The sequence below is a fragment of the Equus quagga genome, chromosome 8, assembly GCF_021613505.1.
Source record: "Equus quagga isolate Etosha38 chromosome 8, UCLA_HA_Equagga_1.0, whole genome shotgun sequence".
NCBI classification, from domain to species: Eukaryota; Metazoa; Chordata; class Mammalia; order Perissodactyla; family Equidae; genus Equus; species Equus quagga.
In genome coordinates this window covers 84,243,897-84,269,594 of record NC_060274.1, presented here as the reverse complement: position 1 = coordinate 84,269,594, position 25,698 = coordinate 84,243,897, and the positions used below count along the sequence as shown (strand labels likewise).

General features: G+C 42.1%; 1 protein-coding gene across 8 annotated transcripts in view; it reads right to left on the bottom strand.

The window, feature by feature from the left end:
• Nucleotides 1–25,698, bottom strand: part of CREB5 (cAMP responsive element binding protein 5) — a 399,941-nt gene that overhangs the window by 238,961 nt on the left and 135,282 nt on the right. For all 8 annotated transcript variants that reach the window (XM_046669245.1, XM_046669242.1, XM_046669243.1 and 5 more), the window contains one exon: nucleotides 10,216–10,388. In XM_046669245.1, the coding sequence (XP_046525201.1) occupies nucleotides 10,216–10,388 (173 nt within the window). The remainder of the gene's footprint in view (nucleotides 1–10,215; nucleotides 10,389–25,698) is intronic.

Here is a 25,698-nt window from a genome sequence, read left to right as displayed (position 1 = left end):
AGCTGGACACTAAAATTCCCCAGTCTACTTCAACAGTATACAGTTTAGTTTGGATTATTTTTAAATTCATTCTTTCAATGTCTTAGAGAGGCTATGATTTGGAATATGCATCTATAAAGTTGCAATTCTGTTTAGTTTTGTCATTAAAAACATACCCTATCTCAACAAAGGGCTATAGAAAGACTTTAGAAGTAGACTTTGGTTTCATTGAGTTTACATGTTCATCAAATGGCTCCACTCATACTACCCAAACAATACCGAAGTGGCAGCAGCCTCTATTTCTCTTTAACATAGCACTTTACTGCTTATCTCTTCAGGTACTCAATCTGAGGAAGACATTGGGAAAAGTGAGAGGAAATGTCATGCTAAGCAGTGACCTCTGAGAGTCTGCCAGACGCTTGGCCTCCAGCTCCTACAGATTCTGAGAACAACGTTGTACATTTGACAAGTGTTCAGTAACTTGCTAACTTGGGGACGGGTGCTCATTGCAGTTATCATTAGGAGTATTTGTGTAGAAAATCTTCATGGGTTCAACGGACTGAAAATAATAGATTGGAGGTCATCTGTAAAGTGCTGTGCATTTGGCTTGTGAATTACTATATCTGAACTAATATATGATGAGTATATGGTTATTCAGGAAGTCATTTCTGGCATTTCAAGGATGTTTGGGGCCATCTGTTCTCTGCAAAGATCTGCAACCCTGCAAAAGTAACCCAAGCACATTCCGGCATGTCTCTACCCCACACTCACAAGGGTCCTATCATTTTACAGTCTTTACCGGCCTATTCACCAGCCAAAGTGCACTTTGCCAAAGGGGGAAAACTATAAAACTCCAAATTCTTTTAAATGTGTCTGGTACCACTAAGAATGTTTATTATGCTACAGGAATTTTATGTTGATATTTACCAAAAGCACAACATACTTGGCAAATAGATTACAAGATTGCCTGCTAAATGCAAATGTATCTGTTTTATGGAATTTCTTCTTTGCAACTCATATCAGCCAAGCAGTTTTGTAGCAGAGTGTTAGTCATGATAAGGAAACAAACTTGTTCCTAAAGCTAGAAGAGGGCACCTATTAGACAATCTAGTTTCATTCTTTCTTTTTATAAGATGGAAAAGTAGAGGCCCATAGAGGACAAGGGGTCTATTCAAAGTCCCAAAGCCTGTAAGTGGTAGAGTCAGAATGACCAGCCACAGCTTCCCATCCCTTGAGCAATGGCTTTGCACTGCCTCATTGAAATAGGATTCCCTCTGTGTGTAACTGAATGATGTTAATATCAAGGATTCCCCTTACATCCAAAATTCAAGACCAAATTGGATGTTTATGTACTGTTCTCATCCAACCAAAGGTAAAATAGCCATAGAGTTTGTATACTTTTTAACTAAATCCTCATTAGAAAGGATAGAAAAAACGATGGTAGAGAAAATCCATTTGGTCTAATATAATTGAAAAACACATGAGAGAATTTCTTGAATCAATTATCTTTTGAATCCCAAAATGTCCAATAATATGCATACATGGTATATGCAATTGGCACCATGGGCTATCGGCAAATTCCTAGAACAGTCCTTCTCTCTTAACTCAAAACCTACTTGTCAACCAGTTCAGACAAGAGTTACTTACAATTTATGAGGCATACAGTATTTAAGAATATGAAAGCTACAAATAACCAGAATGCCCACTGGGACACTGCCAAGTCACTTGGACATGCTCAGTCTTCAAAAGAACGAAGTGTACGCTCAGTTGTGAAGGACCAGCTCTGCTTTATCAGGTTCATTTCTCCTAACACGCTCACCTTGAAGAGAACTGCACATGCTAATCATCTTCCTATGTTAATACTCCTTTCGGCACTCTTCAAGGAATGGTTACACTCAGTCCTGGGACTCTAAATACCGCACCACGAGCCATGTAAACCTAAGCGGGGAGCCAGCTGGGTGTTCATGTTTCTGGCCCTGAAAACAGGAAATACTGAGCCAATCCCTACGTAGGAACTACGACAAGAAAGGTGCAGTTAATCATTGCATTTCGGATTATGGAGAAATATATATCTCCAACCCCCAAAGTTTAGTTATTTGGCACCTTATTCAAGACTTGCCCCTAGGAAGACACTAAATATTGATGTAAGCTAAAGCCCTATGTTTCAATCTTCCACAAAGTAACCCCCCAAAAGTAATAATGCCAGGAAAGAAGACAAGGGACTGCATTTTCCCATGGACCTGTGTCTGGTAAGATCACTGTTCAGTTCTTGCATTGGACTTTTTTTATATCTTTTCTAATTGTGCTGTTGTTTAGATGTTTTTCTAGTTAGATCTCCAACAATAAGCCACTTTTAGCAAAGTGAGACTAAAAGAACAATTTCTTGATAAGATTAATGCAAGGGAGGAAACTTCACATAATCAAGCACGTAGCACTGAGCCCTCAAAGGAGTTACCTTGCCAAGTAGTTTTTGGAATTAAACTTGTTATGAAAATCATTAGCTTCGTAGTGCTGGATAGGACTCTGAGGATTTTCCACTGATACCTCCCAATTTACAGGTGAGGAAACCGAAATTTAGGGAAGTCAAGTTCATTGGACCCATGAGACACTGTGGTGTAGGTGGCCTGGCTTCTAGTTCTGGCTCTTGCCATTGTCAGTATGACCCTGAGCAAGTCCCTTAATTTCTGAACCTCACTTTACTCAACTGTAAGGTGGGTATGTTCATTCCCATGTAACAGAAGTTACTTTATGAAGTTGTTGTTCACCTAGGAGTTGAGCCTAGAAGTCAGGTCTCTCTGGCTTCATGTCAGGACCCTTCTCTGTGACTGCACTGGCCTCCTCTTCCCAGGCATACCCAAACCCTGTTCTGTCTTCACTCCCTGGGGGCACATGAATACATTCTGGAGCTCAGATAATCTAGAGCTCCTACCAAACTTAGCTCCTGGAGGAAAGCGAACTAAAAGAGACAATAAATTTGAGGCAGAAAAGAAACATTGAATGGGGATTTTCTTTCTGAGACTGGCTTATAATCAGCTGGTTAACTTTTTCACATACAGATGAAGGAACTAAAGCCTAGGGAAATTGAGCACACGGCCAAGCTTGTTAACCTTTTAAATGGCAGAGCCTGGACTATCCTAAACCCATGACCTCCGAACTCATGGCCAATACTTTTCCAAGACTCCATTCTAACCTGACATGGTTTGGATCTGAGAAACTTTTGTTTTCCAGGTGTATCTTTTCAATATGTTACACAAAAGAACAAGTGCCCAGATTTATGATAGACACTGACTGAATGATCCTAGGATATTTGCTCATCTGTGCCTATCTGTTCTAAAAATGGGGCAGAGGAGGAGATACCCACAGAGACACTTATATAGAAGCTTCTGGAACTTTGTGAGCAGGGCTTCTGTTCATAAGATCCAGAAACGAAATCCTCCTCTAAGAAGAGGTCACAGGCAAAGTCACCTATCCACAATAGGAATCAGAATACGTCTGGAAGGCATACTTCATCCGGTGGAGGACAAGGGTCTTCCTGCAAACCAAGAAGCCAAATGTGGAGCAACCAAATGGTTGGAGAAAGGGCAGTCACTTTCTGTGGTGACTTTGGTTTTTTTACAAATGAAGGAATTTGGCCAGGAGATCTCCCAGGTACAGGCCCACTCTCTGCATCCAGGTGCTCAAGACAATCTCTAATCTCGCTTCCTTGCAGTCCAGGGAACTCCTGCATATTTCTCCTGAAAAACTGAAGCAGCTGCTGACAACTCAGTCTGTCCACCTCTGCCCTGACCACCCCACAGGTATGTGAAAGCACAGAAGCTCGTCACACTGTAACCAGACAGACTGAGCATTAGCCAACTCCTGCGCATAGATGTGTCTACCCACGCTCATGCATCTTCCATGGCCCTGGGATTGCTATGGGCAGGAACACAGGGAAGGCATGTGCTATGGACTTCAACAGACCTACGTTCAAAACTCTGCTCATCTCACTGGCTCAATGACTTTGGACAAGTTACTTCTCTTCTTTGAGCAATAAAACTGGACTAAATAATGTCTACCTCTCGGGGCTCTTGGAGAATTGTAGGAAACAACGTGAAAAGCTAGATCAGTGCCTGGCACATAGTAGATGTAGGATAAATGTCAGCTTCCTTCCTTCTCTTCAGTATCAGCCTGTTAATCCAGGGCTTTTCTAATAAATTGAGGAATGACCTCCAATTTTTCTCCCAAGTAGACTAGCTGTTATGGACTGAACGTTTGTGCTTCCCCCAAATTCATATGTTGATGTCCCAATTCTCCTTGTGATGGTATTAGGAGGTGGGGCCTTTGGGAGGTAATTAAGTTTAGATGAGGTCATGAGAGTGGAGTCCCCATAATGGGATTTGTGTCTTCATAAGAAGAAGAGACACGAGAGTTCTCTCTCTCTCTCTCTCTGCATGCACAAAGTAAAGGTCAGGTTAGCACACAGCAAGATGGAAGCCATCTGCAAGGCAAGAAAAGAGCCCTCGCCAGAAACCAAATCTGCCGGTACCTTGACCTTAGACTTTGCAGCCTCCAGAACTGTAAGAATAAATGTCTGTTGTTTAAGCCACTGGGTCTATGGTATTTTCTTATAGCAGCCTGAGCTGACTAGAATACTAGCCTTGCTGTGTTTCAGGTGAGCAGCTGAGACACTGAGACACACAGGCTTGCCTGAGGAATCAGAGGCAGGAGCCACATTCAGAGACGAGAGCAGGGGTATTTTTCTGCTGCTTGGGACACACAGCCACGTGCTCTGGTGTGCTGGCTCTGCCCCCTTCGACTGCCCAGAGTACCATGTGGTGTTACAACTTTTGAATGTTAAGAAACCTTATATTTCCTCAAGTATCAATACTTAATGTTTCGTTCCACACATAAAACTCTGTGAGTGGAAGGCTGCTGGCCCCCTTGTCAGAGGTAATTTCTCAAGGCTCTGCATGGGATTTAACGGGAGCCATATGGTTAAGTCCGTCAACCCTCCCAGAAAGCATCCCCCTGAAGGGCCCTCGTAAATGTTCTCGGGGCTGTGAAAGATCCAGCAACTTTCTAACAATAAAGCAATGTTCATAGCCGTGATATTCAGCAAAACACAAAGCAGGAAATAATGGCTTCTGGTCTGAATTACTCAAAGGGGGGCTTCAAACTGTCCTGGTGAAGGGCTGTGGGCCAGTGATAACCTGGGACCCACCGGCCTGCTGCCTCCAGCAGGAAGCAGGCTGGCCTGGATGTCACTGGCATTAACCTGCAGCGGGCAATGACAGTTTTAATCACGCTCAGTTGATTTGTGGAGTTTAAGAAAACTCCTAATAATGTATTTATACAACCTATGCATTTATAGAGCAAGCACATTCTTAAACTGTAAGCTGCTTTGTTAAGTCTTTAATTGCGCCTTTCTGTGACAGCATCATTTACTGACCTCGCTCCTTTTTTTTCCTCAATGCAACAATGACACAAAAACCCTTGAATCAATTAACATTCACATCTCAATAGAAATCTCAAGCAGCAATATCACCTGATAGAACAAAGCCACAGGACTCTCCCCAAAAGGAAGGGTAGCATCGTTTTTGACACCAACAAGTTCTGAGATGTAATGTTTTCCTTTTCATTATTATTATTACTGTTATTTTGTTGTCATTATTGTTTTCCTTGATCATGTCCACTGAGCTACACCTAATATTCTGCACGACACATTGTGTCAGAGATGGCAAGGAGAAAAGAGAGAAAGCAGCACAGAAAGGGTGAGAGAAGGGACAATGGATGATGAGTATCAGCTCCTCTTAATTTTTACATAAAACAAGATTTGCTTCTATCATATTTTACATACATTTCTGGCTAAGTATTAGCTCTATATGGTTAGCTAGAGCCCATGCAAATAGGGTTTATGACCAAATAGCTAACATAGCTGCACGTCAAATGGATGTACATATGCCAGGACTAAAATTGGTATAAAGTCAGGGAGAGGTTTCATGCATACATGGCTTCATACAGACATGTGGTTGAACATATTTTCAAGTTTCCTGATATCTTAACAAGAATATTCCACAATGGGCCAGACATCTTTTGTCCAAATATCAGCAAATGTTGGTACGAACATTTGTCTATTCTGACGTCAGATGCGTCACACTTTCACTGTAAACAATTACTCTCAAATAACTTTCACCAATAATCTAACGAGCTCATATATTTGTCCAACTCCATACATAGAATTAAATTTGTAGAACATTTTGCATACAGGAAGAAAATTTGTGGACTCTCTTGGCAATGTCTCCCGTAACCTGTCAGAACTCTGTACTGAGATCCATTCTTGTAGAACTCACACTCCATATTATCTTCATTGCTCTCCTGAAGAATTACTGAGTATGAATTATCTACTAACATTTACTCCATGAAGAGAAATAGGCTTTTTTAAGAAAGTTGAAGTCTGTTAAGATGATAGCCACCTACTCAACTGAAGATTAGTTCTTGCAAAAATGTCTCGTGAGGAGAGACAGAGAGAGAGGAAGAAAGAGAGAATAAGAATCAGAGAGAGAGATAATTTACGCCACCACTACCAGCTCATCCACCATTTTCCCAGGTTTTGCTGAGTTGCTCCTGAATTAATGCGCCTGTTACATGATATCTAATAAAAATGACTGGAGTAGAGATACTGCTTGGAATCTGCCACATATTTGGTCCAAGGCTGAATCGATTTCATCTATATTTAACACATGCTTGTTTTCTGTCTCACTTGTCTCCCCCACAGCCCGTGGCTCACTTCTTTTTTTTCCATCTGGAAAACTTATCTCCTAAAATGCTCCCATCAATCAGCCAAAGACACTCTTCCCGACAGAGCGTCTGCCAGTTTGACAAAGCACAAGTAGTCACTAGTTTGGGGATGCCTCCCACACTCTGCAGTGCCGTGTGTTTTTCTAGCCTGCCTAACCACACGAGTGCAATTTGGGATATTTATACTTACCTCCAGTTTCTATTGGGATAACAGCACTATTTTGACAGAATTGGACACAGGGCATGGAAGGGGGTGATATGGGATGGAATGGAAGTTGCTCGTGTTGCTTGTCCACCTACTTTTAACCTGATTTCTTTGGATTTTTGCATTTATACTCATTCTGGTCTACTTTGGCTCAGCACTGGCTCAAAAAGTATGAAAATCAAATGTTCACAAGGATGCACATACTTTGTCCCCAAAATCTTCCCTGAGAACAAGCACTGCTCCCATTTCCCAGTCCTTCATGTCAATACCACTCCCAATACATTCAAGCCTCTAAGCTTAAATACGGCACGAAAAGAGGGGCCAGAAAAGAGAGCAAAAGTGGGGTTGGCATTGGTAGGAGGGAAGTAAAGAGGGGGAGCGGGAGACAGGCACTTCCCTCCCCCCAAAGTTCCAGTGGTGAACACACCCACTGGCTACAGCAAAAGAGCACTGTGCGTGGGCACAGGTGGGTCCCAGCCTCTCTGGCTGGATGCAGCTTAAGCGCTGAGCCTGAATGAAGACTTTCATTGCTGTTTGCTGTTTTTGTTGGCCAGTAGCCATGGCAAACATTTGCAGGTGGCTTGGCCAGATTTTGACACTTAAATATTTGAGGTTGTGATAAAAATCAGAATATTACTACAATATGGTTCTGTGCAGCCTCAGAAAAAAAAAAAACTATCTGCAATTTCAAATGCTCATTTAAAGACACAGTCTCCAGAGGGGACTCATGTTTTAAAATAAGTACTCATTTCCTCTTTGCTGAGAGAAATAAAAGAGTCAACCATCCCCAAATGTTACCACCTAGAGTTTCATTCTGAATCCACTGGTGAGATGGGTTGGGTTGTTCCTTGCTGAGCCCCCATGATCATCCGGGCAAGGTTTTGGATGGGTCACATGGAGAAAATGGAAATGACAGGATGTGTGCTTGGAATCAACATGGTAAGCCTGACAGGGAAGGATCTGAACAAAAGAAACAGGCTCCCTCAAACTTGGCAATGAGACAGAGTCCTAAAAGTGACAATTATCTCCTACAACACACCAGCAAAGACATACAACACCCCAGGATTGGGAATAAATGGGAAGATGAAGTGGGTTGGGAGGTCACAAGTACCAGAGAAACACCCCCACCCAAGCAGGCACAGTGACACAGCCTAGAAATGTCACCCAACTGTACAGCCCTGGACCAGCTGGGTAAATTATTGACAGAGTCAACATCCATCTTACAATTTAGTGCTAACCCTTAAAAGATTGTTTCACAAAAACCAGCATTGTACTAACAATTGCCATATACTAACGGCCTCCAAGGTGGTGGTGGGGGGGGGGGCTCGGGGGAGGAGACCTCCAGGGGGTAAAGGAATGTTGTAAAACTGCTAGTAAACTCTAGCACATTTTATGTTTTTTCCCCTTGAAAGAAAAATAAAATAATTATAATTAGCTGGCCTAACTGTGAATTGTCTGCCCAAAGCCAAGCCACTAGAGTGAAGGCATTCTTTGAGATTTAGATGCTGTCTTTAATGAACCCACTCCACCCTCTTAGTATATTATAGGTTCTTGCTTTAGATGGCAGCAACATTTACTCCCATAGTCATTTGAGAAGAAAAGAAATCTTTAACAGAGACACTTGTTAATTTAGCATTGGCTTCTTCCAACAAAGCCAAACATTCAAATGGCCAGATTAATTTGCTGTTTTTTGAATGGGAAACCAAATGTACCCAAGGCCAACTCACAAATAGTCATTGCCCGCAAGTCTCATTTGTAAGGTGGGTCTTCACATGTCACAACCCATCCAATAAGCTAAGAAAAGTGAGAGACAAGGCACCCCTTCTAGAGCATTCTAAGGAGGAATAAGCCAGTGTTGTTCTCAGGGTTCACTTTTGGTCTGGAATTCCTATATGCATTAAAAATAAGAGGGGAAAGCACACTGACAAATTGTGGGACAGCTTCTAGTTTTTTAAAAAAAAATCACCACACCTAATATTCAACTAAATATTCAAATTAAGTTCTGATGCATCTACCAAACACAGCAAGCTCCCTTTCCTATTTTACACAGAGAATTCTGGGAACATAGAGCAAGCAGTTCTCAGCATCCAGCAATATAAATTTATCAGAGCTCTTTGGCTTACGTTACTACCTTTTCTTCCTAAGAACCTGAGTGCTCCTAAATCTTTTATCTCCTCTTCACTCTCCTCTTGTGAGAGTGGAAAGAAGAGACAACATCCTCATCCTGGAGATAAGGGAGCTAGGCCAAAGATTCTGCATTTCTAAGAAGCTCTTGGTAACACCCGTGCTGCTGGTCCTCAGACCACACTCTGAGGAGTAAGAAGCAAGAGCTATCACATGACACTCAGAAGTGAGAGCCCTATCCATCCCATAATACAGAGTGTCTGGGATTATAACAGACCTTCCTACCAATTTTTCTCACTGCCTCAGTATTGCCTTTTTTATGTAAATGAGAGGGAAAGGGCCTCCTCTTTTTGTTTAGTCTACTCCAGGAACAAGTATGGACCAGTGCAGAGGGAGGGGAGAGCTGATAAGGAAGTATTAACAAGGAAAAGAAGCAAGGAGGGGCCGGCTCTGTGGGCCGAGTGGTTGAGTTCGTGGCTCCACTTCAGCAGCCCAGGGTTTTGCCAGTTTGGATCCTGGGCGCGGATACGCCACTGCTCATCAGGCCATGTTGAGGTGGCGTCCCACATGCCACAACTAGAAGGACCCACAACTAAAATATATACAACTATGTACTGGGGGGATTTGGGAAGAAAAAGCAGGGGAAAAAAAATGAAGCAAGGAAGAATAATCAGAGGGAAAGAGGACTGTGCAAACACACAGAAGACACAGGTGATGGGCCCAGTAGGTCCTGGAAAGGGAAGGACATGCTCTGTTGGGGAGGAGCCTGGGCTGGTGAAACTTCCTTCCTCCCTTCTCAAGCATTTTTCCTGAGAACTATGCTCTGGTCTCCGAATCACCCCTGCTGCTTCCCACAGTCATCTTAAAGTTCACAAGTCTTCTTTAGAGAAATGATGACACAGAATGACTTGCTTTTCCCCCCAAAGTCCAGGATCAAACAGCTTCCACCAAGCGGAGACTCTCCCTCCCTTCTCCCATCAATAGCATCACTCTGAGTACTAGGCAATATCACCCAGCCAGGAGAACCTACTTCTGACTCATCCAATCTGAGCACCAGAAACAAGGAGAAAGTCCAGGATATTCCCTGAGCTCCAGCCAGGACTCAGAGACAGCCGAGGAAGTCTCCTTACCCAATCTGGCGGTTGGTAGAAGGTGCCTGTGTGATGACAGAGCTGGACTGGGGCGACGGCATGGCTTGCTGAATCACAACGCTGGTGTCATGGTTGGGCATCCGGGTGCTGCCAAGCTGGTGAGCTCCGGGCCCCGCCATGGCCCCACCAACTGTGTTATGCATCGAGATATTCTGCCCAAAGAAGACAGAGGGGAAAGGTCAGAAGAAGTCAATGTTTGAGTCTACTCTCAAGCTCTCAAAGGCCAAAATTAGGAATCTGGTCACGTCCACTAAATACAGAGTCATGGCTTCTGGCAAGCCATGGGTCCATTCATCTTGTCATAACTTACAGCTACAAGGAGATGAAAAATAACTATTCACCCTAAGAATAAAGCACATAAGAAAATACCTTGAAGTTCCCTAATCACTCTGCCGCCATCCTGATGTGAGGTTTACATCAGGGACATTTAGCACATATCTTCTCTGACTGGGTGTGATATATTCTGCACTGAAAATGATTTCTGTGGTAAGTGCATAATACTGTGATTTAGCGAAGAGCTGTTTGGCCTCCTGCTTAGAATGTCAAGCACACTGGGTTATTTTTTTCTTTTTCAGTCCTATAAGAGTAGGTAACCACCTATTTTTTTTTTTCCGGAAAACTACTACTTTTCCAAATCATAATTCTCCATAAATTGGTAATGAGGATGGATGATTGGAACATACAGCAGGGTTTTGGAGATCCAATGACAAGAGCAAGAGTTGCAACTTTTCGCTATATTTCCATAAAATCATTATCGAACAATTTAATAGAATAATGGAACACAGAATGATAACTGCTTGTCTGTTTCCTTCTTCACTGCCTTTTCCTCTAGAATGAGCGTTCACAACTCTATCCCATGATGCTTGGCGCGGAGTGGGCATTCAGTGCACGTTCACTGCATGAATAAACTAGCGAAGGGACAAATGAGACAACTGAGTCACTTAAGGGACCGAATATCCTGTATTTATTTCCGGTGACTTGAATGAAAGCTTCTTTGTTTAAAATTCAAAAGTAAGGTAAAATACACAAGACAAGGCTGGCTTAAAAGAAAGCTCTTCCGAGAAAAGAAAGTCACTGGGACCACAGAGAGGATTCACTCTGAGAGAGAAGAGGGCCGGTAATCGCGGTGGCGCTGAAATGTGAGAAATTTAGAACCTAGCAAAGAACAAGAACGTGCAGCTCGAAGCAAAGTAAGTAAGCGGGCTTCTGTAAACAGCTAGGTAAGGCGATTCAGCCCAGGAGGGGAGGGGAATTCGAGAGGTCAGTTGGACAATGGGTTGAGGATGACAGGAAAGAAATGGAGTGTCACCAGCAATTTACTAGAGGAAAAATATATATCTGTCTGCTCTTTGGGGTTAGTACAGAGAAAAATAAATGTTACCCTGGAGAACTAGAAGTGGTTCTTTGAAGTTCTTCTGCAAAGAACAGGATTTCCTGCACTACGTGTTAAATGATGGTGATAACATATATGGTATTTGGGGTGGTTGTGTCCATCACATTGCACCTTTCCCAGGTTTCTGATTTCTAAATCCTGACCACACAGTTTGTCAGAGGTCCAGATGGAAACTGGGCACCTGGCTTAGACTGTGAGCCGACTGTGTTGTCCTGGGATCCCAAAGGTATGAACAGGTTTATACATACACACAAGAGCCAAAAGTTCCTCTTATATACTGGAAGGTTTTTCTGACACAGAAAAATATTGTGGTTGGTTAAAGTAAGATGAAAGGAAGTGGTGATTTGTGTTCGGGTGGCAGTGCAGGGAGATGCTTGAGTTCTTATTATGGGATCTAGAGACGTAGAGAATTGAACTAAAAATAATAATGAAAATAAATATAATTGTGTTATTTCTTTTGAAAGTGAACCTTAGAAAACTTATTTCCCCAGGTTTTAATGAGGTGTGATGAAGTAAACAATTATAAGCAGTGTTTTTTCCATTGTTTGGCTCTTCAAAGATAGTCAAAATTTTTTATTTGCTTACTCACAGTCATCTACTTTGTCAATAATACGTCTGAGGCGCAGAAGGATTTATGACTCTCCTTTTACAATTATTTCTATTGTGTTGTTCTACCAAAGTTTATCAATAGAGCCGTATAATTATTTTTTTAAATAATCTTTAAATTTACCAATAAGAATATAAAGTGTATGAACCGTCCTTGAGTTACCTTTGGCACCTCTTTTCCAACACCCCCCCATGCAGTCCCCCAATACTACAAATTCAACCTAAGCATCCTTCATCTCTTTCTATCTTTCCATCTCTCCTTCCACCAACTTACACCCAATCACCATCATCTCCTCTCCTGGACTAGATAGTGGTCTCCTAACTCTTCTGTCACTTACTCTGGCTTTCCTTCCTCCTCTTTTCCATACCACAGCCACAGTCATCTTTTCAAAAGCCAAAACTGATCACATCACACACAACTCACCTTACACTTCCCCCTGCAAACTTCTCAGATGGCTTCCCATGGTTCAGAAGACACTAGCAACACCCTTTGTGTGACCTCCAAGGGGACCCTTCTACCTCCCCAGCTCATCTCACACTGCCTTCACTCTTGTTCTCTGTGATACATCCTATCTTACTGGAATTTTCCTGCCCTCCTAGTGACCATGCTTCATTTCAGCACAGATCTTGGAACGTGCTGTTTTCTGCTACCTGCGCTCTTCCTCTGACTCCACTTTCAAATCTCAGATTAATCATCTTGTGAGGAAACCTTCCCTGATCTACCCAACGATGGGCACCATCTCCCTCTCCTTCATAGTACTTTTCACAAGTTTACAATTAGTTTTGATTATTTGATTAATATCTGTTTCTTCCTCTAGAATATAAGTGCAATGAGAGAAGGGACTAAATCTGACTTTAATCCCCATTGTGTCTCCACTGTATAGGTCAGTGCCTGGCATGTGGTAGGTGCTCAATAAATATTGAGTAAACATATAAACTATAAAATCACATTCCTAGAATATTCAGTATGATGAAGTCTTATCCTTTATTCCCTGGGCAATTTTTGAGAGTGCTCACTTCTCGTCTGTTTACCTTGAAATCTCAAAGTGTGCTCACAATAATAGAGTTTTAGATGTTAAAGTGCTTGTTTGATTATGGGCTGGGGAAATATAAAGAATCAGACTTAAGAGGAAAACCACAAACATTGTATGTAGATTGGAAAGTAAAGCCTTTGAGAAAATATTCAGTGAGCCCTTGGAGGAATTACCAAGAGGCGAGCTTCAAGTCTTTGAGCACTTTGGTTCAAATCATGGTGACAACCATTCTTTATCTCCACCGTGAAAACCAAGAAAAACTGACTTGTGCTGCAGTACAATGTAATTAGTTTGATTTCTTCAGGGTAAAGCACGTGAAATGAGAGAAAGGGGTCCCTCTCCTCTCAAAAGTTTAAGGATCTTTGAGAATCATTAAAAAGGATAAAAAAAGACTATCTAGGAATATACCTCGCACTCTCCCCTACCAACATTTTTAAGACATCTCTTTGTCTCTGTGATCTCCACCAGAGATGAAAAAGGCTCCTAAAAGTTCGATTCTAATTCTTCAATAACTTCCTTTCTTTCCCATACATGAAATCTGCAAATTCTCCAGCTTCCTTCCCCCAGACCCAGAGAGTAATTTCAAAACATTTTGGAAAAATAAACAATTAGGCAAGCAGTATCTTTTCACATTAAGAGAAGATGATTTTTTTTTTCTTAAAGCATTACATAGCAACTCAAACATGGAATTATTTTCTGAGTTCACATTTTCCCAATTATGGGTTCAAAACCTGTCTTCATTGATAAAAGAATGGCATTTTACCTCTGGATAAATTAAATATCCAATTTCAAAAACACAAAGAGTGACTATATCTTGCTGAGTTATTTTTGCTTCTATAGTTGCGTAGCTTTGGAGCCGGTGAAACATTGTCACCAAACCAGTGGATGGATGTCAATATGCAGAGAAGGATCGGAGGTGTTCCTTGAGGCCCAGCCTTTGGCCTTTTCTTGTTCAACATTTTTATCAACAGCTTGGACGAAGATGTAAAAACCATGCTTGTCAAATCTGTGGTTGACACAATGTTGGGAGGCATAGCTAATGTTCTGGATTGTCGAATCAGATTTTACTTGAGCCAACTCTGTGATCTGGCCTCCAAAAATGCTAACATAAATCTAGGTTGTTGTAGGAGAAGTGCAATGTCCAAAACAAGGGAAGCAATTATTCCACTATAGAGCACGTGGGACTGACCACATTTGGCCACCACATTTTAAGAGGCAAATTGACAAATAGGAGGGAATGAAAGCAATGAAGGCATCCAAAATGCATCACAGGAAGAACCTTAGAGGAATCAGGGAATATTTAGTCTAAAGGAGAGAAGACTTAGAGGGTCGAGCTAACTGCCTTCAAATATTTGTGGAATTAGACACAGTCTATGTTGCTCCAGAGGGCATAATTTCAAAAAATGGGATCATGATGATAAAAGCCAATAATAACGACAATTTGAGTACCTATTTTGAAGCAGCCACTATGGTAGATGCTTTATAAACTGTACCTCTAATCTTCACCATGACCCTACCAGGTAGGCAGTATTACTCTCATTTTAAGATAAGAAAAAGAGTAAAACTTCTCACCATCACTAATACCATGCCATTCACCTCTGGCCAGTTTCATTCCTTCAGGACCAACGCTTTAAATTTGATCTTTTGTCAGGATAAATTTGCCAATACGTAGAGATATCCAAAGACAAAACAAGTTGCCTTGTAAAATACTGAGCTTCCTGGCATTGGAGTTAAGCCAGTAGGCACCACTGGCCATTTGTCAAGGTTGTCACCAAAAGAATTCTTGCATCAGGAGGGAGATGGTACTAGATGACCTCCCAAGGGCTCTTCTATTGCTGAGATTCTCTCATTTATGATACATGGATCCTATTTTGGCTCAAATGCTTTCAAATGATTAGTAATATGGAATAATGTTGAAAATATACTGGCTTGGGAGTTAGGAGGTCTCTTCTAGTCCAGTCTCTTTACCCTTCCTTGTAGCCATGTAACCTGGATAAATCATTCAATTTCCTTCAGTCCTCTGGCCTCATCACTAAAAGGAGGGGGTTGGACCACATGGTCTCCACGAGCTTTTCCAGCTCTGATACTTCACAAGTCTCTTTCTGTGTTACATTTTATGAGACACTAAATATCCAAACAGCCTTTTTAGACTCTAATTCATGGGCCTACAAACATTGATTTTTCTCCATAACCATAAGCTTTTGCAGAAATGAGTCTTCCGAAAATTATAGCTTTCTGCCAGACCCAAGGGATCATGATTTAAGAAACGGATCTAACAAAAAGTAAAATTTCCCAAACATCAAAGGTGAAAGCTCCACAGACAAATGATCTTCACCTAAATTTTTTCCTCTTTGGTTCAGATTTCTCCACATACCCTTTGACTTCTTCCTCCCTTCGTGTCCTGCAACATACCTTGCTCTCCATTCACTGTTGTTCTGAGACATAAAGGGTGTGAATGGGATGAGAACCAGCGGAATAATGAGTCTTGATTGCATACTCAGTGAGCTTGAGGTAGAGTGGTAATTGTCTTTCTGCATGCATGGGCTTGGAATACAATATGCAAAAAAACAACCCCATGTATATGAATATACGTCCGTGTTCTTACAAATAACTATAATTTCAGGGTGTGGTAATGAAGGATGAAGGGAAGTGAACCACAAATGAAAGTGAAGGTTAGAGCATACAGGCAAAATGATGATGATGACTCCCATAAGGTCCCAAAATGTTATCTTCAAATCTATAGTCCGTCCAACTGCCGAGGTGTGGAGACTTTATGGGTTTCTCTATGAAGAGCCAGGGTCATCCCGACACGCGTTTACAAGTCGAGTTGTGCAATCTTGAAATTGTCTGCATCTTAATGATGCCCGGGCAGTTATGAAGACTTTCAGAACTTCCCAGATGTAAACATCCATGAACTGCATCTAAAAGATGTCTGAGACATTCACAGAATAACAAAGGTTCTAACCTTCTGGGAGATACTAGGCTCTCTGAAGCTGTGGGAGGGATTCTAGAGGGTCTTGACTCCTTTCTGGTGCTCTTGGGAACTGGAATACCAGTATAGGTATCTTGAATCCTACTGAGAAGGTGGGCTGCTCCATGACAGAGGGGACAGTGAGGTATTAGAGACGACATGTTGGGGTTGGGGGAGCCCAGGTTACTTGGCTACAAGGAGGGGTCGAGAGACTGGACTAGAAGAGACCTCTTAACTCCCAAGCCAGTATATTTTCAACATGCAGGCTGCCTCTCTCTCCAGAGCATTCTCTGTAGCATAGTCACACAGAGCAAGATGGACAACGTAAGATAAATAACCATCTCAGGCAATCTCTGCAGGAGGGGAAAGGAGAGGAGAGCTCAGGGCACTATGAAAACTCTAGCCTTGACATGCACATTTAAATTCTGCTTTTTCAGAATTTGCTACTTATCTCTGTGAATTCCAAGAGGATTCGGGGTACAGAAAGAAAACACGGGCACTGGAATTGGGCTTAAGTTCCCATCAACTCTATATCACCTGTGGCATGTTATTTCAGTCCTCTGAGCCATACCTTCCTCATCTTTAAATGGAGATAATCGTCTAATGAAACAAGATAACAAATGTTCTAGCATAGTGCCTGACAGCAAGTATCTAATTCCTTCCTTTTAGTGAGGTTCAAAACATGAAGCTCAGAGAGCAATTGTTCATTCTGGCTGGCTACTCCCCATGACTGATATTAATAGCAATATTATTAATAATAGCCAACACTTATACAGAATTACCATATCCCAGAAAACTCACTTAATCCTTATCATCAGTCTAGGAGGTAGATATGACTATTATCCTCATTTTACAGATGAGGAAACTGAGGCAAGCAGAGGTTAAGTGACTTGCTCAGAGTCACACAACCAATCAGTAGAGGAGCTCAGATCTAGGCAGTTTGGTTTCAGAGTCCAGGTTCTTACTATTAAGCCACACCACCTCCATAGTCTCGCTGTAAAAATATTTTCTAGTGGAAAATGACATGGCAAAAAAAAATAAAGTGTACCTGATATCCTTTCCTTGGACATTAAAGGAAATTATGAACCGATGCTGGTATGTGATCCTGAGAATTACGGTATATCTGTCATACCACTAATTTGGATCAATGTCATCACCCCCGTCTTCACACCTAGAAAAGCCTGGGAATCCACCATTAACTCATTCCAAAGTGACTGATTGGTCACCGTTGTCCTAAGGTCCTGTTCCTGCACAGGCATTTCTAGGCTGGTTTACAACGAACAGGGCAGATTAGGATTAGGGAGGGAAAGCTGCAGTTCGAAAAGTGTTGAACAATGCTTTTATCAAACTACCAAAACAAACAAACAAACAACCCTTGCTCTCTCACTCTTTGACATTAGTTCACCTTCCTCAAGAGTTCCAAGAGCTCGGGGAAAGCCGGAGAAAGAGATCATTTCTCTGATGTTTGGATCAAGTTCAACTTCCAAGGCAACTTCCTTTGCAATGGGTGGAAGCACAGTTCACACACTGATGTGACCCTCAGTGGCCTTAGCCCACTCACCTGTTTCCCGAAGGCAGGCAACCCCATGAGTGGGGCTCTAGACTTGTGCAAGACACGGAGCAGCAAGATCTATCTGACTGGTCTATGCTCTCCTCCAATCCCAGACCTGCATCATCCTTTCTAATACTGGGTTTGAGGCAACGGAGCCCGGAACCATCCCTGTAAGCATTTTATAGCTATTCATTTAACACTGTAATAAAATGCTCAAGACAATAAATGCCTTCTCAGGTGCCACCCTCAACTGTGGGAAACAGTTTCCAGGTGTCTCTCAAAGATCCACCTCCTTCCTGTTCAGATTCTCAGTGCCTTGGGCCGTCCGTGTCTCTCCTCTCATCTCCCGCTTTACTATCCTGGTTGCTTCTGCTAAATATAATCACATGGGTTAAAAGGAATAAAATGGTGCTACTTCACCATTTTATTACAATTTTATCACATTTTATTACAATTCAGGGCACTAGAATTACAGTTGAGCAAATTTCTGTGGTTGATGTATCTACAAATATCCTGGAAGTTAGAAACTAGTCTAATGCCACTGAAAATGATATTGTACTCACTGTTCCCTGGTAAGCTTCCTCATTTCTCAAGGATCTTTTTCCAGAAAGCTATACATTTCACCATGCCACCAGCCTAGTTAAACATTTCTGCTGGCCACCTATTACCCCCTAATATGTCTTTACGTTGACTTCAGCCTTTTACAATCTGGTCCCAATCAATCTTTCCCACATCACTTCCTGACAACCCATCTTCCCTATACCCTGCCCTACTGCTCAAGCACACAGACCTTGATGCTTCTTGACTATTTCACACGATTTCATGTCTCTTTTTCACCTTTGCACAAAATACTTCCTTTTTGCAGTCAATTTATTCATCAAGATCCAGCTCCATGGCCCCACCACTGTGAAGCCTTCCCCGCTCCATCTGGCCCCAGTAGTTGCTCCCTGCTCTGTGTTCCCGGTGCCTGGGCCACACCTCCATTAGAGAGCCTGACTTATTTCTACGAATGCTTCCTCCAGCTAGCTTGGAGCAGGGACTACGCCGTGTTCATCTGAGAACAGCCAGTGTCTGCTCCATGACGTGCACTTTAGAAAAGAGCAATAAATTCAATTATTCAGTCAATAAATGAATAATCTGTGATATTGAGCAAGACTATAGCTTCTGTTTGCTTTGTTTTTCTCATTTGTTAATTAGGAACAACCCTATCTTGTAAGGTTTTTATAAAGATTAAGTTAGGTAATACAAATTCAGAGCTTAGTGCAATGTTGGACACGTTAAATGTCCAATAAATGTTAATAGGCATTATTACAATTATCATGATTACTACCAATGCTAACACTACCTCTCCAGCTAAAACTATCCCCCTTGTTATTTTCTACCTCAGCACCCCAATCCTTTCCTTTACAGCACGTGTCACATTGTGCAATTGTTATCATTATTTCTAATTCACCATATTATAATCAATTAACCAACCACTCCTTTGTCCTCTGTCTTATTCCATACACACTTCTTTCAATATTCTTATCATACATTGGTATATTTACTTATACATTTAAGGCCAGTTTTCCCCTTCTAGCTATGAATACTTTAACAACAGGGACAGGGTCTAATTTCACATTATTGTCCTCAGGGCCTAATACAATGCCTTCACATAGATGTTTGCTGAGTGAATATATCATAAGTGTAACTAGTGCTGTGGAAAGAGAAAAAAGGAAAAGTAAGCACCCTCCTAGAAGACGTGCAGTTTAGAGGGAATATGGAAATTCAGAGAAAGAAGAAAATCAAAAAGATGAACCTGAAAAATATCTTTACACACACACACAAAGACACATCATCTAGAGCTGATTAGACTATGGTCTGAAGAGCAAAGGGTTAGTCAACAGGTCTGTGTTTTCATCTGAGCTCCACCAGTAAGCACATGACCCTGCTTAACTTCTTCCATCTGCTGATTCTCCCTTCATAAGGATTCCCATATCTGTCTTTTCTTTGCTAGCCCACAAGCTCCAGAGCTTTATCCCTTTCTATCCTCATCACACAATAGCTTCTTACTCTTCTCCCAGCCTCCAAACCCTCCCAGATCATTCCAGACCCCAGTGTCCAATTAATTGGTGTAAATCAGCAGTTTCCTAACACCACTCCTCAACTCTAAACCTCCCAGAGCTCCCCACTGCTTACAATACTAAAGTCCACTCTTAGCCTAACTTTCAAGGCCCTATGGATCCAGTGCCATCTCCTACCTCTGACACTTGTGCCAACCCTCCATGCCAGCCACACTTCTCTACTCCAGACACAGCTTGTGAGTTCAAATTCTCACCTTCGCACCATTACAGGTACATTCCCCAGGCCTGGAATTTCCCCTCTTCCTCTCTGCCTAGCTAAATCCTATTCTCTAGGAAATAAATTTGTTGATTGATGGTTGGCGTCCTTTCAAGTACAAAATAAGGATAGCACACCCTCGCTTCCATTGACTTATAAAGTTAAGCTACAGTAATGGCTTGAAAAGAACTTTAATAACATCCATATAACCCTACCACTCCTGCTGTCCTCTCCTTTGACATCCTCTCATTCTTGGAAAGACTGCCTTCCTCTCTCCATTTCAGATTCATCTTAAATATCACCTCCTCAAGGTCACCTCCCTAACTGAAGCTATCCCCCCATTATGTTCTACCTCAATCTTTCCTTTATAGCACGTGTCACAACGTGCCACTATTGGCATTATTATTTCCAGCTCACCATATTATAAATGTCTGGGAGGAAGGGACAGTGCCTATCTTGTTTTCCCTTCTATTGCTAGTGCCTAGCTTAGTGCCTGGCACAGAACCAGACGACTGACGATTGAACGGATAAATGAATTATGACTTCTGAGGTGATGATATGGGAATAAAGAGCAAGCAATTTACAATTTCCTCTTGCCTAAGTTGGACACATGGTCATCTTAAGCCTGAGACATAAAGAGATAACATTTCCTGATTAGAGTCCTCATAAGTCATGTCAACACACAGAGGCCAGAAGACAGCTCAACAGTCTCCTCTAACTGCCGTGTGTTTGGTCAACTCAAACCAGAGACACTGGTTGAAGTGCGGCAAGATGGGCTTTCCTAAGCGAATGGAAAACAGACAGGAGAAGCCAAAGCGAAGTGCTTGGAAACAAGTAAGGAACTGCGGGCCTGGGGCAGGTATGGGAGGGTAGGTAGATGGCACCAATGGCGTTACCAGGCTCGCAATTCTGTGTGGCAAGAGGAAGAAAACAGGCTTTAACATCATGAAAGCGGTGCTGAACATACAGGGAAATGCTCCCAAGTCACACTGAGAACCTGGGATAGCTGCGCAAGAGGCAAATGGCCCATTTGAGGATTACTAAACGAATTCTCTCCCTTCCTTACCAGAAAATGTAAAATTACTAAAAATAAGAACACATATAAAACAGGGATGCTGAGGATTTATTTCTTCAGCATTTCAAAAAGAACCAAACATTTAACGACCAGAAACATAAATGGAGCACTCTCTTGAAAGCTGCTAATGATACACTACAGATCTGGGAACAGACTCCCTTTCGCCTTTCCTTCCCCCTGAGCCCCCCTTCCTCAGCTCTTCTCTCCTGTCCAAGAGAGCTGGAGGGTAGGGCTGGCCTGCTAAGATGAATTTGCTTGAAAACTCCCCTGCCTGGAGCATTGGTTGGGCATCTGCATTCCTGAATATTTGGCAACATTACACTCTTAACATAAAATAGAAATGTGATCTTCAGTGGGAAGGAAAATGTGCTACAAGATAGACTTCCTCCTCTGAAACAATAGAGAATGCGAGTACTTGCACTTCATTTAACTTCTGGTGGAACCCGTTAGGTGGCTGTCCATGAATGGCCTCGCTTTATAAATTGTTTAATTCTTCACAAACATAAGTTACTGCTATGCTGTTCTAATGATCGATATTAATTAAGCAGCATATTTCTATCCTGGAAAGTGGCTGTTTTATCGGAGGACAAGCACCCTTGAGTCACCATTGCTTCCAAGCAAACTGAATCATATTTTCTGGTGTTCGTTAAGCCTTAGATCAAAAACCAGATTCACAACGCAACAGAGGAAATCGAGGAGAGATTTAGCGTGTCTTATTTGATGAAATCCTATTATAAAGAGATAACACTTTTCTCTTGACCATAACAAACCAAACAGCACTTGTCGTGTAGCACAGGGGCACTGGCCACAACTGGCCACAAAGAAGCTTCTGGAAATCCTGTCTGAATATTAAGAACAATTTTTTAAAAATTCTCTTAGTAATAACTTGAGTTCTCTGCATCCTAAAGGGTCCAGAAAAGTGCAAAAGGGGTCAATGAGATGGCTTCCATGTGTACAGTGCCTACAAGGTACATCCCCAAATCCACATGATGTCACCGATTACTGCTGTGACCTCATTTCCTTCTACTCCTTACCTTGTTCACTCTGCTCCAGACTCTGCTGACCTCCTTGATGTTCTGCTAACACATGGGAGCCTCGGCACCAGCAGCTCCCCCAGGCTGGAAGGTTCCTTCCCATTATCCTCACAGCTCCCTCCCTTACCTCTTCTAGATGTTGGCACAGATGTTACCTCCCAGCGAGGCCTATGTCTGAGGCCCGGCCACTCTGTTTGAAATTACAACTCGGCCTCCTTGATTCCACATTTCCCTTACTTAATCCATTCTTTCTCATTCATAACATCCATTCCTCCCTCACTTACCCCAGCCCAAAAGCACCAAACCAATTCTGATCCCTATTCTTAAAACATGAATTCAAGAAAAGAAAAATACACAGAAAAGCCAATGGCTCTACTTTTTTTTTTTTTTTTTTTACCACCAAGGATCTCTTTTATGATCTTTCTCCCTTGGATGCCATGTTTTTAAAATACTCCTTTAAAAGTCATGAATTCATTTTCCTGTACAATTATCTGTTTCTTGAAGCCTTCACATTCCCGAATTTCTAAAATCTCATTTCACTCTATTGTACCATCAGACACTACTATTCCACAGTGTTGATAAAATTCTACTCAAACAGAAAGAAATTGATGCTTTAGTTAGCCTGGGAAGACTTACCGTAGATAAATGTACAATTTCAGTTAGTGAGTTTGACTATTGTATCACTTGGGGTCCCAGTAGGAAACAGAGGGCATGCTCAAATTGGGGAATTAGAGCAGTGATTAATAAAGGACCCCTTGCAAAGGTGTGGGCAGCGTGCAGGGAAGCAGCAAGCCATAGTGCAGTGCCCAGGAGCCAGTTTCTGCAGGGAGCTGTTAGCCTCCCTAGGCCTACAGGAGTGAGGGAAGGGAGAGGTTACTAGGACTCAGCAGAGAGATCAGCAAGACCAGGGGAGGAGAGAGAGCTGTGTGGAGAGGGCACCTGGCAGGAGCTGTGGCCCTTGGTCAAAATAGGCAACTCACTGAAGGAGCTGGGTAAACAGAAACCCAGGCTCCCTTTTCTTCCTCTCTGGAAGCTGTTGGGGTGCCCCTGTGGCCACTGGCCTAAACCCAGTGGGAAAACACAGGTTAAAGGTGCTCATTACTGCAATGTACATTAAGCGTAGTGCCGAGCAGGGTGGAAAAGGGGGAGAATGGGCCTGGATGGACAATCAGAAAATATCCAGTACAATTGTTTTGACTAAATTTGCATTATTTTATTTTACAAGCAACATATTTGTAATATATGTGTTTATTAGAGAAGTTTTATAAGAAAAAAATTAGTGGGAAGGAACAAAATCATCCATCATCCCAATATGCAGAAAAAACTAATATTTTATTATACCTCTCCAGATATTTTCTCCATACACACACACGTAGCATATATATGTACATTATATAACATATATGTACATTATGATATGCAAGCAACCCAAAAGACCAGAAACCCCAGTTTGGGACCCAGTGACACATTTTTTCCCTCCACCCCACCTACCATGACTTAAAAAAAAAAAAATGCTATCTGTATCTTTATTTCCCTTCTCTTGAATTTAAACCATCTGAGGGCAGGACTGTGACTAACTGAATTTGCTCTGCATTTACCTGTGTGCTTAATAAATCATGACTGGACTGATGAAAACAATAGAGGGCAGAGCTAAGACGTGCCCATCCTATGATGTACCCAAGCAATAACCCGGCTCCACCTCACAAAGATGAGCCCGGACAAGCACGGCTCCTCTGAACCCAGATACACACCCTGAAAACAAGGTCTCACTTTCAGGCCACAGCTTCCGATTTGTCTACATTCCTCCTGGGGAGACAATGAGGCTTGGGCTAAGAACGGCTTTACATGTGGGAGTCACAAAAGGAAGAATGTGGCACCTGGTGTCTGTGTACCTTGGAGCCATAACAGTGCTGAGCTCAATTCTCCTTTCCGCCAAAGCTATTGGATCGCAGGAAAGTGAGTAGATTTAGAAGCTGCATTTTTCTTCCCTAGACAGCGAGGATTTGTGGGTTGGCTTGCTAAGTAGAAGCACTAATGCCAACGAAATATTTTTATTCGGATGATCTCCCCCAGCAACCTCTTGCTCTTGCCTTAGGAGACCAAGTCTATAGGTCTCTGGTCTTTGGCAATGTGAACCTTCTATGACTTCCCATCTTGAGTTCATTTTCACCCCATTGTGCCAAGGCTCTACTGACAACTTCAAGGTGGAACAAATTCACTGATTATTTAATAGACTAAGAAATAACATTTCTAAACCTAAAATAAAGACAAGATGAGATCTCAGGGGAGTCAGGGACCCATGTAAGAATCATATCTGTATTGCTCGAGCTTTTAGTAAGTTAGCCCTTGGACAAAGGGCCTTCCATCTTTCCCATGTGTTAACGCTCATGTCCTTAAGTTGATCATTTATGTGTGTGTTTGTTTATTTTTTTGCTCCACACATATGTTTCTTTTAACATTTGAATGCCGTCCGGTTACTTTTAAAGAAACCCAATTGTGGGCCTACGTATAAAGAAATGTTTTTCAGATATCTTTTCATACCTATATAGTATACTAATCACTTTATGGAATAGTTTTCAAACCCCCATAGATAAACTTAGAAATTTAAATCTGCCCTTCAACATCAAATAGAATAACCATAGGTAAAATGTATGTTCAGGCCAAAAGATGAAGCACAAAATAGATGAATTTCTTCTATTATCTTTACCCTGGTTAAGCATCTTTGCCTACAAGTTAGTTCTGCATTTATACATAATACTGATTTCTCTGGGTAGCTAACTAACTCTCCATTCTCTTTTTATGGAACAATGACAATGTTTAGGCCTAAAATCTAATCTCCCATCTGCTGGCCTAGGAAGAACCAGTCCCCAGAGCCCCAGGGCCCTCATGACCGCTGTGCCTGGTATGCTGCTCCATTTAGTCTAACATCCTTTCACACCTCCACATTTGATACAGGTGTAGGCTCCAATGCCTGAAGAAGTGCTGACAAGGTTAAAACATACCTCTTTCCTTTTCCTCTCTTCCCCTCCATCTACTGGGATTAAAATCCTCAGGAACTCTTCTTGTTGAAGTCTTTTTAGTGCTGTTCCAGCTGCAGCCAAGGGAAAAGACCCATTGGATCCCTAGTTTGTATCCTTGTGTAGAGCGACTCTAGAAAACCTATCTTTCTAGCACATGGTGAGCACGTTTGGTGAAGCTTTCTATACATATACACACATGCACAATGCTGCTTACTCTTTCTAAGACAACTCTAGAGCACTGAGCCCTAGCAGTGGCTAAACAAAATTCAAGTAGAGGCTGAGGACTCGGCGAGGGGCGAGGGGAGGACACTCGGCCAGCGGTGGAAGTGGGGGGCGAAGCACATATGGTCTTCTATCTTAATTTTTTGACATGATCCAATTACAACTATTCAATAGTGCCCTCTAATTACTAGCGGAGATGAATCATGAAAGATTCCCCCTGTATGCATGCTCTCCCC